Source organism: Camponotus floridanus, unplaced genomic scaffold (assembly GCF_003227725.1).
Source record: "Camponotus floridanus strain SB8 unplaced genomic scaffold, Cflo_v7.5 scaffold107, whole genome shotgun sequence".
NCBI classification, from domain to species: Eukaryota; Metazoa; Arthropoda; class Insecta; order Hymenoptera; family Formicidae; genus Camponotus; species Camponotus floridanus.
Genome location: NW_020229223.1, coordinates 625,141 through 642,826, shown reverse-complemented (window position 1 = coordinate 642,826; position 17,686 = coordinate 625,141). Strand labels below are relative to the sequence as shown.

At 33.2% G+C, this 17,686-nt stretch overlaps 5 protein-coding genes and 1 long non-coding RNA gene across 7 annotated transcripts; 4 read left to right on the top strand and 2 right to left on the bottom strand.

Annotated features, from left to right (window-relative positions):
* The first annotated feature begins 681 nt into the window (after nucleotides 1-681).
* Nucleotides 682-4,779, top strand: LOC105250653 (transmembrane 9 superfamily member 4). The gene is made up of 10 exons (XM_011256844.3): nucleotides 682-874; nucleotides 1,453-1,700; nucleotides 1,829-1,975; nucleotides 2,051-2,206; nucleotides 2,404-2,678; nucleotides 2,980-3,198; nucleotides 3,277-3,434; nucleotides 3,621-3,880; nucleotides 4,004-4,187; nucleotides 4,396-4,779. Exons 1-10 carry the CDS (start codon nucleotides 872-874, stop codon nucleotides 4,633-4,635), a joined length of 1,890 nt encoding a protein of 629 aa, XP_011255146.1. The 5' UTR covers nucleotides 682-871; the 3' UTR covers nucleotides 4,636-4,779.
* A 1,233-nt stretch (nucleotides 4,780-6,012) lies between these two features.
* On the bottom strand, nucleotides 6,013-8,529 carry LOC105250654 (metallophosphoesterase 1). Its single transcript, XM_011256845.3, has 9 exons — nucleotides 8,287-8,529; nucleotides 8,060-8,202; nucleotides 7,884-7,954; nucleotides 7,677-7,817; nucleotides 7,374-7,541; nucleotides 7,215-7,300; nucleotides 6,942-7,064; nucleotides 6,711-6,851; nucleotides 6,013-6,349 (listed from the first exon to the last, which is right to left on the bottom strand). The coding sequence occupies exons 1-9, from the start codon at nucleotides 8,392-8,394 to the stop codon at nucleotides 6,188-6,190; spliced, it is 1,143 nt and encodes a 380-aa protein (XP_011255147.2). The 5' UTR covers nucleotides 8,395-8,529; the 3' UTR covers nucleotides 6,013-6,187.
* Nucleotides 8,530-8,894: 365 nt separating this feature from the next.
* Nucleotides 8,895-12,189, bottom strand: LOC105250655 (cell division control protein 6 homolog). The gene is made up of 5 exons (XM_011256847.3): nucleotides 11,935-12,189; nucleotides 11,490-11,822; nucleotides 10,310-11,320; nucleotides 9,682-9,893; nucleotides 8,895-9,467 (listed from the first exon to the last, which is right to left on the bottom strand). Exons 2-5 carry the CDS (start codon nucleotides 11,791-11,793, stop codon nucleotides 9,234-9,236), a joined length of 1,761 nt encoding a protein of 586 aa, XP_011255149.1. The 5' UTR covers nucleotides 11,794-11,822; nucleotides 11,935-12,189; the 3' UTR covers nucleotides 8,895-9,233.
* Nucleotides 12,190-12,724: 535 nt separating this feature from the next.
* LOC105250656 lies at nucleotides 12,725-13,538 on the top strand. The gene is made up of 3 exons (XR_889146.3): nucleotides 12,725-12,886; nucleotides 13,184-13,288; nucleotides 13,372-13,538. It is a non-coding gene; the product is annotated as an uncharacterized LOC105250656 (long non-coding RNA).
* A 518-nt stretch (nucleotides 13,539-14,056) lies between these two features.
* On the top strand, nucleotides 14,057-15,549 carry LOC105250658 (mitochondrial assembly of ribosomal large subunit protein 1). Its single transcript, XM_011256850.3, has 3 exons — nucleotides 14,057-14,412; nucleotides 14,694-14,954; nucleotides 15,330-15,549. The coding sequence occupies exons 1-3, from the start codon at nucleotides 14,091-14,093 to the stop codon at nucleotides 15,500-15,502; spliced, it is 756 nt and encodes a 251-aa protein (XP_011255152.2). The 5' UTR covers nucleotides 14,057-14,090; the 3' UTR covers nucleotides 15,503-15,549.
* Nucleotides 15,550-15,783: 234 nt separating this feature from the next.
* On the top strand, nucleotides 15,784-17,637 carry LOC105250657 (syntaxin-18). Of its 2 annotated transcripts, none has more exons than XM_011256849.3 (2): nucleotides 15,784-15,802; nucleotides 16,349-17,637. In XM_011256849.3, the coding sequence occupies exon 2, from the start codon at nucleotides 16,428-16,430 to the stop codon at nucleotides 17,400-17,402; it is 975 nt and encodes a 324-aa protein (XP_011255151.2). In that variant the 5' UTR covers nucleotides 15,784-15,802; nucleotides 16,349-16,427; the 3' UTR covers nucleotides 17,403-17,637. The 2 variants fall into 2 exon arrangements, with proteins under 2 accessions (XP_011255151.2, XP_011255150.2); XM_011256848.3 differs by lacking the exon at nucleotides 15,784-15,802 and adding an exon at nucleotides 15,971-16,069.
* The last annotated feature ends 49 nt before the right edge of the window (nucleotides 17,638-17,686 follow it).

The following is a 17,686-nucleotide window of genomic DNA, read 5'->3' as shown; positions in this document are numbered from 1 at the left end:
TTACTTCTTTATTTATTTATTTCGCTACTGGAAATATATCAGGGTGTTCTCTTTGTCGCGCTATTATCGATAGGAAATACGGGGAGACTCGGAAAGTCTGTTTCCATCTTGGAAATACTTTTTTCAAATCGCGCTTCAGTTTTCGCGGATCTCGCGTTTCCGTTCGTCTGGCGTGTCTAGGGACTTTTATCCCCTGAACTACTAGCGTTGGCGCGCCGACGCTTCGCCGCCAACTTCGGATCGTACGATTTTCCGACGCATGCGTAGATGCGAGTGACCGGTCACGTGACTGTTGCCTTGACAGCCACGTGCTTTGATGCGGCGCCTCCTGGGATCTATAAAAATTGTTTATATATCCTTTATTATTCAAGTAATTATAATTACAATTGTTATCGATTCTTTCATTACGATATAATATTATACGTAGTATTATAATAAGATTTAGAAAGGAAAGATAATCGCAATAATTCGAATGCATTTCAAATCTTGTATTGATTATATTAACATCAAAATGTTATTATCATTTATATATCGCTATTTATCGTGACAAACTTGATTGCGAGAAAAATCTTCAAGCTATTTTTTTCTTCGATATATATTTTATTCTACATTTTTTCATTGAGGAAAAGAGAGAGAAAGACCTATTGGAAGTTGCGCTACTGCGCATGCGTCGGAAAAGCGATCCCGGGATCGTCGCACGCATGCGCGAAAAGAGGGCCTGTCTATCAACACTACGGTCTTGACGTGACATCGCGGGTGCGAATTTGAGGTGGCGACGAGATCGAGGACGAGAAACTGTGCGAGTGAAAGAGAAAGAGGGAAAGACGGCGTGGCGCGCCTTCGTAAAGAGTAACGATACGAATCGCGTAGAATGGTAGGTGCGATTTTCTGGCCGGTCCTGGCGAGGTTCCCCGATTTCGATCTCATGAAATTAACGCTTCGCATGCCACGCGGATTACGACACAACCTTTCGCGTTTCACGACTGTGCGAGGCGCGTCTCGCCGCGTGCGAGCCGCTGTCAAACGGCGCGATTGACAGGACGATTTACGACGCCGATCATCCCCTGCATTCCTCCTTTTCGTCTTCCGCTTCTATCTTATACGGCGCCCGAACTGTGCGACACACGTACACGTCTAATGATTCACTTCGCTATGTATGTTTGTGTTTACGCAATTGCGTGGTCACTAGCATAAGAAAGAGAGATCTGTCGTCTAAATTAGATAAAAGAAAAAGAATGATAAGAGTCGGATATAATAGTTTATTGACGAAAAGATGTGTCGTAGCACTTGTTGCATAAACGAATACTTTCTTTTTTTCATAATAAAATACTGATTTCTTTGCACGCGAACAAAATGTTCTGCTTCGCGCAAATCTTGCCGGTTTATTCTCAATATATTTTGCAATGTTATTTATGCAATTTTAATATCAATCACTTGTATTTGTCGATGCAGGGAAGATTACAGAGACATGGTGCCGTATTAGTGGTAATATCCCTCTTATTAGAAACCAATGGCTTCTATGTACCTGGAGTTGCTCCAGTGGAGTTCAAGAAGGGCCAGAAGATTGATGTTAAAGCTGTCAAAATGACCAGCATCCATACGCAATTACCATATGAATATTACTCTCTTCCCTTTTGTCGACCCAAGAAAGAAATTGTTTACAAGTCTGAAAATTTGGGTGAAGTGCTGCGAGGTGACAGGTATGATATTTTTTTTTTACATTAGGAAATTTTATGAAAATAATTCTTCGACTTTTATGATTATAAATTTAATCTTATTATTTTAACTTTTATTATTATAAACTTAATTATTTTCATTTTCTTTTCAGGATTGTAAATACTCCATACGAGGTTGTAATGGGAGAAGATATCAGTTGTAGATTGTTATGTCACAGCTCAAAAATGCCGATGACCTGGAACGAACCTGAATCCCAGCACGTTATCCAGATGGTTCAGCACGAATATTTTGTCCATTTGTTAGAGCATTTTATTACTATACTTGTTTAAGAAAAGAAAAATATTATTTTTGCTCATCTCTAAATTTTTTTCAGATTAATAGATAATCTACCAGCAGCTACTAGAAAGAAACACAAAGAGACAAATAATGTGGTTGTTTATCAAGGATATCGCTTGGGTGGAATAATAAATGATCAAGTGTACATCAACAATTATCTTAAGCTAATATTAAGCTATCACAAACATGGCGAGTTAGTATCCATTTTATACAGCTCTCTGTATAATTCAATTTCAAATTTATTTAAATATATACAAGAGTTTAAACTAAATCGAATAGGAAGATTTAATAGTTAAAATTGAGTAAATTAAAAATAACAATAAGAAAAAGAAGTATAAAAGTGAAATAACTTAAAAACTTATTATTTCTTTTTTACTTGTACAAATGTAGGGACGAATTTAGAGTAGTCGGATTCGAGGTTGAAACTCGATCCGTTGACACATCTCAATTAAAGTTCGACGGGAATACCTGTATGGTACCGAACGAAGCAAACCAGCAGTTTGTCAATTCCAAAGGCACAAGCCTCCTGTTTCTATATTCGGTTGAATGGAAAAAATCAGACGTGAGTTGGGCAAGCAGATGGGACGTGTATCTGGGCATGAGTGATGTCGAGATTCATTGGTTCTCGATCATCAATTCCCTCATTGTCGTCTTCTTTTTATCTGGTAATATAAGCACTATAATTTGACTCTTTTAAAATCCTTATATTTAAGAAACATTTCACTTTTAAAAACCTTGTATTTGAGATCATTTGCATTTAGTTTCTCACAAACTTTTTTGTTACAATATTTTTAAACATTCTATCATATTATGTATCAATCTAATAATAAATTATTATTGTATGTGAAATATGATTTTCAAGAAACAAAATATATACTTAATTAAAAGAATTTAATATTCATATATATTTCAGAATACTATACATTAATCATTTGTTAATTTTTGAATTGTATGTTAATCGTTCAGGAATTCTGACAATGATCATGGTGAGGACGCTTAGAAGAGACATTGCTCGTTATAATGCAGGCGAAAGCGACAGTTTGGCTGGTCTTGACGAAACGATCGAAGAGACTGGTTGGAAGCTAGTCCATGGAGATGTGTTTCGACCGCCAACCAACTCCCGCTTATTTGCTGCCGTGATCGGCAGTGGCATCCAAATTTTTTTTATGGCTTTGATCACAATATGTAAGAGCATAATTAAATTTTCAATGATTCAGTGTAAAAATTATATGATGACTATATATTTTCCATTTGTTTCTGCAGTCTTTGCAATGTTAGGGATGCTATCGCCAGCGAGTCGAGGTGCCTTGGGCACTTGTGCGATATTCTTGTACGTGTTTTCCGGTTTGATCGCCGGTTATTTCTCAGCGCGATTGTACAAAACGATGCGAGGTCGAGAATGGAGAAGAGCCGCCCTGCTGGTAAAATTTAATAGATTATTTATAACAATATAAATGTGTTTACATATTTATGTAACATATTTGTATTTTTCTATACTTACATATATAATTAATTTTCTTCTAATTCTCTCTATAATTATTAGTGAAACAAAGTATCTAATTCTAACAGCATTACTGTTTTATATTTTAAAAATTAATATTATACAGACGGCGACATTTTATCCTGGTATAGTCTTCACGACATGTTTCTTCCTAAATTTCTTCATATGGGGAAAACACAGTTCCGGTGCAGTCCCATTTACTACCATGATAGCTCTGCTGTGCCTCTGGTTCGGCATCTCACTACCTCTGGTCTATCTCGGTTACTTTTTCGGCTACCGTAAACAGCCCTTCACACATCCAGTTAGAACAAATCAAATCCCCAGACAAGTTCCTGACCAGTTGTGGTACATGAATCCAATATTATGGTAAGTTTAAAAAAGATTAAACTTTAACTTATTTTAATTTTGTTGCCAAGTATCATTATTAAAAATTTATGCTATCCGTTTATGTATGAATACATTAATTAGATCAATTTTTCTTATTTGCAGTACTTTAATGGCTGGAATCTTGCCGTTTGGTGCAGTATTCATAGAACTCTTTTTCATCTTGACTGCACTGTGGGAAAATCAATTCTACTACCTCTTTGGATTTTTATTCCTTGTTTTCTGCATCCTTATAATTTCGTGTTCGCAGATATCGATAGTCATGGTCTACTTCCAGTTGTGTGGCGAAGTAAGTATGAGAAAATTAAAAAGCCATATTTTTCTCTTTGATGAATTTCTAATATTTTATTCGATATTTTTTACCTTTTTTTTCAAAATTGTAAAACGAATATAGTTTTATACTTTAATCATTTGCAATTTAACAGTACATTCCTTTCATTTCCTGAGTTTGTATCAGTACTAATATCTTGATTCCTACATTTTAATTTCATCTGCAGGATTATAGATGGTGGTGGCGGAGTTTCATCGTGAGCGGTGGATCAGCGGTTTATGTGCTGGCGTATTCCATCTTTTACTTCATCACCAAACTGGAAATTACCGAACTAGTACCAACCCTCATGTATTTTGGCTACACCGCGTTGATGGTCCTTACATTCTGGTTATTGACCGGTACGATCGGTTTCTTTGCCGCGTACGCTTTCATCAGAAAGATATACGCGGCTGTCAAGATAGACTAGTCAAAATTTTCACTAATAGAGTAATGCGAGTGAATAAATAGATTTTTAATTTAATGAAGAGAAAATGAGAGAGAGAGAGAGAGAGAGAAAGAGATACGATTTAAGTTTTTTGTATAGAAACAATAAATGGAATAAGTGGATTCATTTACATCTTCCACAGAATTTCGAAACTGCAAATATTTGCATAGGATTTTGTGAGTGAAATATGTATACATGAATATTTGATGTGTCAAATATATAGGATTTCTATTTTCTGTTTATCACCTGTCATCATGACTGCAATGGAAGCTCCTTATTCATCATAAAGTTTACATCGTGTACACAAACTGTCAAATATAGAAATTATAAGGAGCAATGAGAAAAAAAATATATTGAAAAATTAATACATTTTTAAAGAGGAAATATGTTTTATAGCTTTAACATATTTTTTATTTTATATTAAATATTTACCTTAAATAGAAATAATGCTTTTTTTATAACATGCACTTTTTATGTTAATTTTTTTCCATTTACTTTATGTGTAATTTTTCTACTTTTGTGATTGTTCCGAATTGTGGAATTAAGGAAATATATCTATAAGGAATATATCGAATTAAGAATATATATGAATAAGGAATAGAAGAATGTAAAGCTTCCATTGTACAATACATATACTATTTTATTTCACTTTTAGTGTCGCGCGTTTTTTCTCTAAGTAAGTACTTATGATCTATGACACACATTCACACGAGAAAATAATCTATAAAATTCAACAGATTCATGTTGGCTATATCAATATCGTTCCTTGTCTCATGGAGTGAGAACAAGCATATAATTGTGTAAAAATATTCAAGTAATGTGATATTAGTGACAGTCAATGTGCGAAAGTATTATATAGTCTATAATGAATGAGCCAGTCTAAAGTGTTATTCGTTTCAGTTTTCTTTTTAGTAAAAACATTTTACATAAAAACATTTTACTTGCAGTTGTCTCGGCCGATCGTTGTTATAATAATAAGCATACATGCAATGAGTAAGAATAATGATACAAAGTTTGTGTATTTACATTCGCAATTAATCTGCAATTATATTTTTTCATTCCTTACTTTTTAGATATCACTGTTGGAAACTTTGAGCGTTTAATTTCATTAAATTTTTACTTGTAATATCGATCTTTTTTTTGTGACACATGTGTATAGTATCCATCAATATTTTATATATATATATATATATATATATATATATATATATATATATATATATATATATAATTTGTTGATAAATGTGTCTTGTGTCTTGTGTTTTCTGTAGTAAAGTTCTATGTACATCGAAATTGATATTGATTATCGTTATAAATAATTATACATATACCTATATATATATATTATAAAGTATTTTATACAATTACTAATGTAAATAATATGCAAATGATAGTGTGTATGAAAGATGTATACAAATTTGTCTCTATCACTTGAAGAATTATAGCCTCTATAAATTGCATTGTATATAGAATTATTATAACGCTGGTTCGTGTTTTAACATCACAATTGAATTTGTCATGACAGAGGAATTATTCAAGGCATCTTTAAACGAGAGTACGCATGCCGTCTCGGTCTGAGTTTTATAATCAAATATATCAATACACATGTAAGGCTAACCTTATAAATAATAATTACGGTAGATTCTACAGGCATGTAACACTTTGAAACAGAATAATTGCTTGGAGTGAACGTACCCTGGAATAAAAATATTCACAGATATATTGTGTTCCAAATAGAGATAATCCATCAAAGGTTATAATTTTATAATATAAGATATTCTAATTAAGAATTTCGATTACTATCTTCTCTAAAGATTTCAGATTGAAATACTAGAATCAAATAGATAAGAATATAAATTAAGTTAAGAAATATTTGAATAATTATATTGGAATATTTTTTGGTAATAGATAATATCCCTTATTTAGAGATCTCTGTTTTTTCACCTTTTATTTAGATTATTTATTTCATAAAACTATATAAGAATTATTGAAAATCTTGTTTCAAAAATAAGACATTGACCACTAATTTTAATATCAAAATCATAGTCAAGATTTACCATTAGAAGAGACGGATTGATTTTATTACGCCAGCTAAAGGACGGGATGGTGAATTCCAGCACGTCGTCCCGATGTATTCTTCTGCAACCATGATGAGTATGTCCGGCAACTATCAGTCGTGGATTCAAGATATCTAAAAGCTAATGAAACAAAATTGTTCAATTTTGCATCAATGTTATCATGTTTTCCATATATGATCGCAATCTACGAAATTGTCAAATAATATGTACTTGTTCCGAGGCTTCCTTCGATAAACATTCCCATCGTTCTCGAAACTTTATGGCCTTTATCTCATCGGGAGCCTGATCCAACTCGTTACAGATTTCGTCTGATTCTCGATACATCGGATAATGCTGAAATAAAAAAAGATCGATATATTTATCTGCTTTTTCAATCTAGAAATTAATCCTTTATATATTTAAAATTTTTCTAGTGCTACTTGTTTTCTTACGTGTTACTTGTAAAAGTAAGACAAAAATTTATATACATGTAGTATAACTAACTTGTAACAATATAGGCCTACTATATCTGGCTATTGCGCTGGCATTGCGGCAATCGTTGCTCATCTTTCTCGCACATTTCAAATCTTCTGTAATGTAATATGTAAAGATTTATATAACAATTAATCAGCTAAAAGAATCTTGGCTAGTATGCGAGCTCACTGGCTATCTTATTCACCGCGATCTCAGTGGGTCGGCACAGAAAACAGCCATCCCCTTCCAACGCCATGCTATTGATCAACACAAAATGATTGTCCCTTATACTCAGTCGCCGCACACTTGGGCTTTTCAAGCCGTTAATAAAACGCTGATTACGATATGGCGTGATTGCTGAAAGTTAAATGATAAACGTAGTTGAAAAATATGATTGGAAATATATTTTTTTAATCCAATTTAATTGCAAAGCATAGATGATTTTATTATTTACTGAGACAAATTCAGATGCGAATGTACTCTTTACTTTACCATAATGAAATCCCATATCGTGATTCCCAGCAACGACATAGAGACGAGTATCCTTGGGTACATGAAACAGGGAATGAAATCTTTGTATATAGTTTTCAAACTCTGTGGAGCTGCACCATTGTCCCTCATCAAAGACATCACCTAAATATTATATTGACAAAAAACAATGATTATTTTGAGAAAGAATGTCAATATAAGCATATGTACCTAATATAAAAACCACCTCTGGTCCGTATATCGACATCATAGTTTGGAATACTCTGTACATTTGCCACTCTCTGAAATAATAATTCTCAATAAGTTCTCTTTTAATAAATATTATATAACACAAACAATATGCAAAATCCAATATATTCTTAATATATAACTTAAGGGATACAAACCTTCGTAACTTATCGAACCAGTGACCTTCTTTGGGCCCTAATAAATGAGTGTCCGCAATGAACATTGCTTTGACAGGTCTGTCTGTTGCTTCCGTATGTAGAGCTAGGTCTTCTTTTTGAGGGTTTAAAACAGGCCATTGACACTAGAACCACAGATTAGAATTATTTCTAAACCTTGTCAAGGACAGATCTATTCCTATTAGACATTATGACTTATAGAGACTCACCTGTATAAGTACTATATAATATATAAGGTATTCACAGAAAAATAGGATAAATAATAAAGCTAAAACCACGTAGAAAAGCGTCGGAAGTAGTTTTCCGAAATGTATCATCTTTAAGATTTGATATAACTAATGAAGATTGTATATTAAACCGTTAATTACGTTATTTTTTGCTCATTTTAGTAGGGCTAAAAATGCAAGCATAAACAAGGACTCTCAGTTTAACCTAGCCTGACCCTCTTTAACTGTACTTAACTTTACACGATCGTGTATAGAACATCACGGGCCCATGCCTCTTTCGATTAAAGATAAACTTGTTTCTTTTATGTTATTTAAACTTTATTGCAAAAATAAGTATCCAAAAAATGGAGAAAATTAGTTATCAATATAATTACTGTCTTTAAAACATATAATTTTTTTCCGTTTCCATTTCCTCAACTATATTCAAAAAATTTAATGAATTTTGAAAGTAAATGAAATAATTCTTGAAATATAAGTTTTATACAGAAAGCATACAGTTTTATAAAGAAAGCATAAGTAAAAAATATAAATGAATAAAAATTTTTTAATATTCTATTTGACATAAATATTTGTACATAAAATATTTCCGCATTTTCTGCAATATCGTATATCACACTCAATATATTTCATATAAATTTTAATCAATTTTACACGACAGAATATATAATTTCACGCAGTCTTACATATAGGTCAATTCATTCAGTCAACTCGTCTTATCTTGTTGAGTACAACATGATATAGAGACGTTTATGGTAACAAAGAGATTTTAACGCGTTAACGATACAATGCGGCTATTAAAAAAATAAAAATATATAAAAAACGATAGTGATGTAACAATCGCAATGTTTTCCACACTATGTAAAATATAAAAAGAGCTATAAAATATAAATTAGAGATATAACAAATATTATTTAATTTCTCTAATTATTCTACAAACAGCTTATGTCGTTAATTATCTCGGCCATCATCTGTTTGTCCTGCAAGGCTGCGTCCAGTTCCTCCTGATCCCATTGTAAGTTTACTTTACACAAACGCGCCTCCTTTCTGCCTACTACTCTTAGAATGCCCCTGGTCTCTATCAATGAGCATAGGTTCACAAATTCGGAATCGTCAACGGCGAATATATTGCGCTTCTTGCAAACTTTTTTATACACCTCATGCAACTGAAACATGTAAAAGTGCTGTATAAGAAAGGAACACTTGCAATGATAATAATTTATTATATTATTATTTGTATGTAATTAAATTATTTTTAATTATATATTATTATTTATATGTAATTAAATTATTTTTAATTATATATAAATTTAGTAAATGAATTACACAATTCTATATTCGCTTATAACAAAACTCTAACATGAATTGTAACCAACTTACTTTTCCTACGGTAACATCTTTGTTTCTTCCTTTATTTAGGATAAGTAATAGAGAACAAAGTAACAATTTCTGTTGAAGAGGAAAAGTCTCTTGTTCTTGGTCGATATTCTGTGTGCCACCATAGACTCCATTTAGAATTGTAACTACCTCTTTTAAATCGACTGGCTTTTCTGTTACTTCCATCTCTTGCTTCAAGGGCTCTATGTTTGTGTCTAATTTAAAAAAAAAGAGAAAATTGGATATATGTATTGAATTATTCTAATTTCCTATTTATATGTTATTTATATTACATTTTTCATTTCTAAAAGTGAATCAATGTATTATCACTGATTTACTGATAGTGCTTATAACTGCTTATAATCAGTGACTATTTACTGTTTTCAGTGATAATATACTGATTCACTCTAGTGAAAGTAGTATATATTACTTTCACTAGAATGAATCAGTATATTATCACTGAAAAACAGTAAATAGTCACTGATTACAAGCAGTTATAAGCATTGTAAATCAGTGATAATACACTAATTCACTTTTAGAGAGTATTAATGTTTCCATATTTATGACTTACTCACATCATTTTATGTTGCATTGTATGCATGATCTATTGTCTTTAAAAAGAATTAATTACCATTGTCGTTTGTTGGACGTAACACCTGTGCCACTTGATGCGACTCTGCCAATTCTACCACTCTTCTGCTGATATCCAGGGCTCTTCTGATATCCCCGGAGATGGCGGCTACCTTGCCCGCGAGCAATTGTATCGCAGACGATGTAAACACACCGTTTGCGTTTACCTGATTCAGTCTTGAGGATATTATATCAGATATCTGTTGTTTGGTATATGGTGCAAAGTGCATCAACATTGGCTTCAGTTCACATCTGGCCTGCAATCTGGGTAATATCCTGTCAGTCAGATCCAAAGCATTGGCGATTCCAATGAGAATCAGCTTGGAATTTGATATAGATGGCCACTCAAATATAGAATAGAGCACTGACTGTTTTTTACTCTCCAATTGATCTATCTCATCCAACACTAGGAGCAGCATTGATTTCTTGGATGTTAAATATCTCTCTATAATGGCCTTGCCATTCTTCCCCGACTTTGTCGCACTGGTTATGGCCAGCTCTTGGATTATTTTCGCATATATGGCAGCCGCAGATTTCATGCTGGTGCAATTGATATAGACTATCTTGAGTTTGGATTTTAAGTCTGACTGCCGCATGATCTTAAATAGGCTGGCGGTTTTCCCAGTGCCTGGAGGACCTGAAACATACAGGGAACCCGATGTTCCTCGCTCCAGATGTCTCTGAAAAAATTCCTGCAGTTTGGCTAACTCTTTTTCCCTTCCAGGCAGCTCTTCCGTTTCAGAACTGTGCAATGCTTTACGCGCATTCTGATACTTATTGAGTCCAAATAATGAATTGAATAATAATGAATTACAATTTAATTCATCTTTCTCTTCTTTGGAGTGGGATTTAAATAATTGCTTAGGATTTAATCTGTTTTCTTTTGCAGTGGACAGCTCTAATTTGTTCAGAAGAGTAGACGGAGTCAAGGAAGACTTGTCCTTCCCTTGCAATTTGTCTCCTTCTTGCGATCTGTTTCTTCTCTGCTTATGTGGAGAAGGAGAGAGTTGTTCTGAAAGAAGGTACAATTTGTCTGTTTTATAACAATAAATAAAATATAAATTAAAAATAAAACAAAAAATAACAACATACATAATTGCCCTAAATTACAGGAGAGTTTCACGGTACAAGTTAATTGATAAAAAGTAAAATTAAATAAAATATGAAGTAATATTTTTTACCATCCACTTCGCCGCTACACTTGCGACGTCTCGATCTCGGCGTATTGTCTAAGCTGCTCGGTCGCCTGTCATCGATTATCCTATGTTGCTCTTCCGTCCTGCTGTTCTCGATATCGGACTCGGATTCGGACTCGGATTCGCTGCTAGTCAAAGTAACAATCTTCTTCACGGTCGGGGTATACTTGCACGGCGTGTATCTCGCCGTTGCGTTTGTGAAGTCTTCCTTTGCGACGTCGTCTTTTCGACCGTAAAAACTGCACTTCTTCCGTATGGGAAAAGAAATGCTGGTTTGCGTGGTCGACATCGCGCTCCAAAAAATCCGTCGATGCGTTTCTTGAATGAAAGTGAGATTAAGCGCAAGAATACATCACGTGGAAAGGATAAAGAAAGTCGACGATCCCTTCTCGTCGAGGAAGCGACAGGGTTCGATAGAATATTCACGTACCTTCTCGAGATCCTTCCCTCGTGGAAACAACGGGATCGCGATCTTGTGAACCGATTCTCGTGCAAAATGTCGTTATATTTATCCGAATTTAAACTTCCCGAAATGTTCCTCGAAATAGTCGGACGTCCACGTCACTAATAAATCACGCGATGCTCAAATTCGTGAACGGGACACGTCATTTATCGCGCAACAAGTGCACCGGTCGATCCTTCAGCTGTGTTGCAATTTTGGCGGGACGGACTTTAAACGCGGGAAAACAACGGAACACGGAATCGCACCGAAACGTGGACTCGGAATATATATATACGAACGTAGGGCATTGGTAAAATAATGCAAGAGGGTCAAACTGTCAGAGGATTCGATAGACATACACGGCAACCAATCGAAACAAGGGAACAAAAATTTCTTTGTTCTGATTGGTCAACTAAACTTCCAAGCATTTATTGGATGGTACCTGATTGACCACGTTGCCAATTGGCCAATTCAAAATAGGACTTTCTGATTGGATAATTGCTAGTTATTCTAGGCACTAATCGATATGATTGGCTGTGGTCAAATGAGGCGCTCCCGAATTTATTTCGCAAATTGAACGAATTTTCAATAATTATATTAAAAATATTATATTTTAATGTTAAATATAATATTTAAAAATATACTAAATATAATATTATTTATAGTAAATAATATACAATATTAATTATAATAAAAAAATTGGATATATAATATAATAAATGAAGAGTTTCCTATTGTATGAAACGATATTCTTTCTTTCCAATCTTGGTACTTTGTTTAATTCATGCCGTATTCAGCGCGCATGCTCCAATTCTTTTTTCACTACGTCCATTTTCTCAGATGAATCCGTCGGGTGCAGTTGGTGTGTAATAAAATCCAAAATAATCGAGCGATTCTGAGGGCGATCTGAGATCTTTTAATCTATAAGATGAGAGCTAAGGTGAGCTGATTTTCGTTATCATTGATCATTATTATTTTTCTCGGATATATATAATTATTTCTTGGTGAGAAATATGCGAGTGTTGGGGTATGGCAGCTTGTATTACGAATTTTATGTCGACATGCTGACAACAATTATGGAAAGAGTCTCCTTCTATCACATTAATAGGCTTATAATCTAATCAAGCTTGCCGATTATCGTTATTTCAAGCGAATCTTTTGTTTCATAATTTTGTTCCTTGCTGATTCCGTGAGTCATCATAACCTCGACTAACGGTGTGTTTAATTTAATTTACAGTGGCGTAAGAAGAGGATGCGCAGGCTAAAGCGCAAGAGGAGGAAGATGCGTGCGAGGTCCAAGTAAACAATCTCGTACGTGCAAACACCTATGCACGTAAGCTCTGTAAGTATAAATTTTATTTCACATAAGCAAATCTACTTATCCGCATAATTTAATTTTTTTGTTCTTATTCACAATTATTTTAGCCGTGGGAAGAATAGACTTGTGATAGTTTCACTAACTTTTCCAGCTATACCTTCAACTATGACGAAAATTCCAAAGAAGACTTGTTCAATGGACGTGTTTTTCGCATAGAGAGCATTTTATACATGTAAATCTTGGTTGGTTAAATGCAGCAACTATTCAAGATAAACTCACTGCTTTATATTTGAAACTTCCTCCTGTCCTTTCTTCCTGTAAATGTAATTTCTTTAATTTTAAACTGAGAGCTACATGTAAATTTATGAATTTATAAAATATATAAAAGTAAAATTGAGATTTATACTTTCAATTTGTGATATATTGATATAAAATAATTTTGATTTATGAACTGGTATGTAATGTGTATACAGAAAATTTGAAAGAACTTTATACAATCTACTTAATTATTTAAGAATGTCTTACAAAATTAAGTATTCAGGAAATATAATTTTATATACTTATTTATCTTTCTTATAAAACTTGTGATATTGGAAATAGACAAAGTAATTTAGAATAACGAATTTTACACATTAAAATTTTATATATTATATATATATATATTTTTATACATATTAAAATACATATAAAATATATTAAAATTTTATATATATATGGTATGTGTATTTTTTATTTTCAATAAATATATATATATATAATACATACTTAACCTAACTTACAACCTAACCTAATATTGTTTTTAGCCAGATTTGGTATATTGCTCAAGATGCGCATCCTGAGAAATTTACTTCGCGCTCAACGAATATCACGCAAATCTTTCAGCAGTAATCGTACACAATTACTAACGTACTCGCAATTGAAATTGACGAGGCAATTCGCAAGTAAGCCGGATAGAAAACCTGGTAACTGTGATACATCTAAAGAGAACGATGATAACCTCCCGACCGCTATTAATATGAAATACAAAGCCTTCCACGACGAGGATGCAGATGTTATTCTGGACGTGAGCGAGGAGATGCAGAAAATCAGTCTCGAGGAAATAAGCAAGCAGGAAATTCATGATCCTTACGCCGATATAAATTTAAGTCGTGAGTGCAAATCTAAAGAAATCACATGATAATGCGTGTAAGAATTGTATCAGAGGATTTTTAAAAATAATTAATAATAATTTTATAATTATAACTCTTATTTATATTATAAAACATTAAATATTTATAACAATATTTTAATAAAGTGTAATATACTTATTAATGATAATAGTTATAGAGTGTATTTATCACAAAAAGAATACCATGAATATAAAATGAAATTTGATAACAATTTATAACAGATATAGTAATAATAATAATGAAATTTATATGTGTGTTAGATGGTACTACTGGTGTATACGATATCGAGGATCTTGTTGCTCTGTTAGAGGGGGATAAGGCAAACAACATCTTTGTCGCTAAAGTACCAAAAGAATATGCTTATGTGGACTACATTGTTGTGGTGACTGGAAAATCACAAAAGCATATGAATGCTCTTGCTACTTTTGTACGCAAAGTTTATAAACAAAAGAGATATCAGACTGATTTGATACCCAAAATTGAAGGACAAAATTCGAAAGATTGGATAGCTCTAGATTTAGGTAGATAAATTTCTCTCTAAATTTAAAAATATATTTATGTGTATTTATCTTTTCCATGCTTCACAAGTCTTTTTTTAAATATTTTTTAGATTTATAGCAATTTGAAAATGCCCCTTAATAAAAATTTGTCCACATATTTATATAATTATATGAAAGTTTTGAAAAAAAAGTTTTTTAGTTGTATATTAAGAGATCAAAATAAAATATATAATCAATAAACATACAAATAGAAGAGATTAATAATATAGTGCATGTGCATAGTTGAATGTGAACATATCGTGTATAAACAGTTGTAGACTCAAAGAAGCTTATAAATTCATCAATCTTTTGAATTGTTAATTATTAAAATAAATTTTAAATCATTATTTATTGTAGGAAATATTGCTTTACACATCTTTTCTCTCTCTGCAAGAGAGCATTATGATTTAGAAACTTTATGGACAGTTGGTTCGCAATATGACGATAAGAGTAACAAGCCTGAGGAATTAAATATTATGGATAAATATAATGCCTTCTTGGCTGATCTTCATCCAGCTGACATTGCTTGATGATTCGTTCTTTGTACATTGTAGTATTAAATTCTTATAAGATAAATAAGTTCAATAAAAAATGATAAAATTAATAAGCAAAATTTGATTAATTGTATATCCTTCTATAATTATGAAACTTGTATTACATTGTCAAACTATACACCACAGATTTTATATCAAAAAATAATTTCTATAATTTCATTTCTAGAAAATAGATAACTATATTTTTAAAATATTAAATATTATGAATATGTTAATATCTTGTCAAGCTAGAAAAAGTTCTCAAGTTCGATTGTGTAAAGCTAATTATTTATCCAAGTAAGTTACTGATTTATGAAAATTAAAACTTGCTGATCCTAGTAACTTTCTAATTTCTAAAGACTTTAAAAGTTACTGTCAAAATAAATATTTTTTTAGACGAGTAACATATCCTTATATATTTTACTATTTATGATTTAATCTGTATATTTTTGCTTTTCTCGTGTTTTTTTAGTACTTGAGCAAGCATATGTTATTGACAAGTTATTACATAACCTAACTTTTAAATTGACATGTGATGACTAGTGTTTGCATAAAAACCGACAAGTATCTGCGATATTACTATTTTTTCCAAGCTTATTTTAAAAGAAAATAGATTTTATTGTATTGTAATTACAACAAATATATATTACACTCATCAATTATAATTGGAATATAATAAATGAAACGCTAAGAGGGAAAAGTGACATTGCGGAAAAATTTCTGTTTTTGTTGTTTTTCTTATTTCATCAGAGTTCATATTTTTAATCTCAAAGGGAAAAATATATTGTGTGTAATTTTTTTCTTATTCTGTCTTCAACATCAGATATATTTTAATGTTTATAGGATGAATTGATATTCGTGCCGGGGAGAAGGTTCAACTGGAGGAGACAGTTTCTAGAGGAACAATCCACGAGGAATCGTTATGGATGTGAGCGCGTTATTCAAGGCCAGCGTGAGGACGGTGGACTCGCGCAACAAAGACCTCGGCAACCCGGACAGCTCCCCGCCGAAGAGAACCGGTGCCAAGAGTACCTTCTGCTTGAAGGCGCACGCGGTCGTCGTGCAGATCTCAAAGCTGCGCGAGTTCCTGCTGGAGAATCGTAAAGCCTACCTGAACTTCTCCAGCTACCTGTCATCCGCGCCGCAAATGACAGACGCGGAACGCGACGAGATCGACGTCGGGGGACAGCGGATAATGAGCACCTGCTCACAGCTGGTCAAGGATCTCAGGAGAGAAATCGCGACATCCGCGGAAGATTTGTCCCGGCAGAACGTCGAGCACCGCGAGATCATGTTGCTGCTGATAGAGGATTATCTTAAGAACGTATGTCACATATACTCGGAACAGAAGGCTATGCGGGTGAAGAGAACTGTAGAGATGCAGAGGATCTCCAAGTTACAGGCGGAGCCTAAACTCGATCGATCAGACATCAGGAAATCGGCATTGAATGCGACAGAGAGATCCACGGATGATCGCGAGACTAGAAGTCTGTCGAACGAATCGAGTCCGATGAAGATACAAGAGATCAACGAGGATGTTACGAATACGTTGACGTATGAAGAAGAATTGTCAGCTGAAGATATCCAGATGTTCGAATCGGAGAATGAACAATTATATAACGAACTGAATAACGTGACAGAGGAAGTTAAACAGATCGAGAGCAAAGTGATTCACATTGCCGAACTTCAGGAGATCTTTACGGAAAAGGTTCTGGATCAAGACAAGGATCTAGACAGACTGATGACAACGGTGGTCGGATCCACGGAGAACGTGAAGGAAGCCAACGAGCAGATTCGACAAGCAATTCAACGGAACGCCGGTCTCAGGGTGTGGATCCTCTTTTTCCTTCTGGTAATGTCGTTTTCGCTATTGTTTCTCGATTGGTACAATCCATAAGAGTTACTTAATCTTAATTACTACTATATGTGAGGAAAGGAAGATTATTTGCAAAAAATATTGATACAATCTATAAAATGTAAATTTTTAATTATTAATTTGCAATTATTCTTAATAAATTATATTAAATTTTATGGATTGTATCAATTTGCATAATTTTTTTGTAAGTATAAAGCGGCGATTTAAGAAAAAATAGAAGAGTTTAAGAAGAGAGAAGTAAAAATATCTCCCAAAATATGTGTTGCTGTATTTTATCTCCTCAGACATTATTGTACATAAGCTAC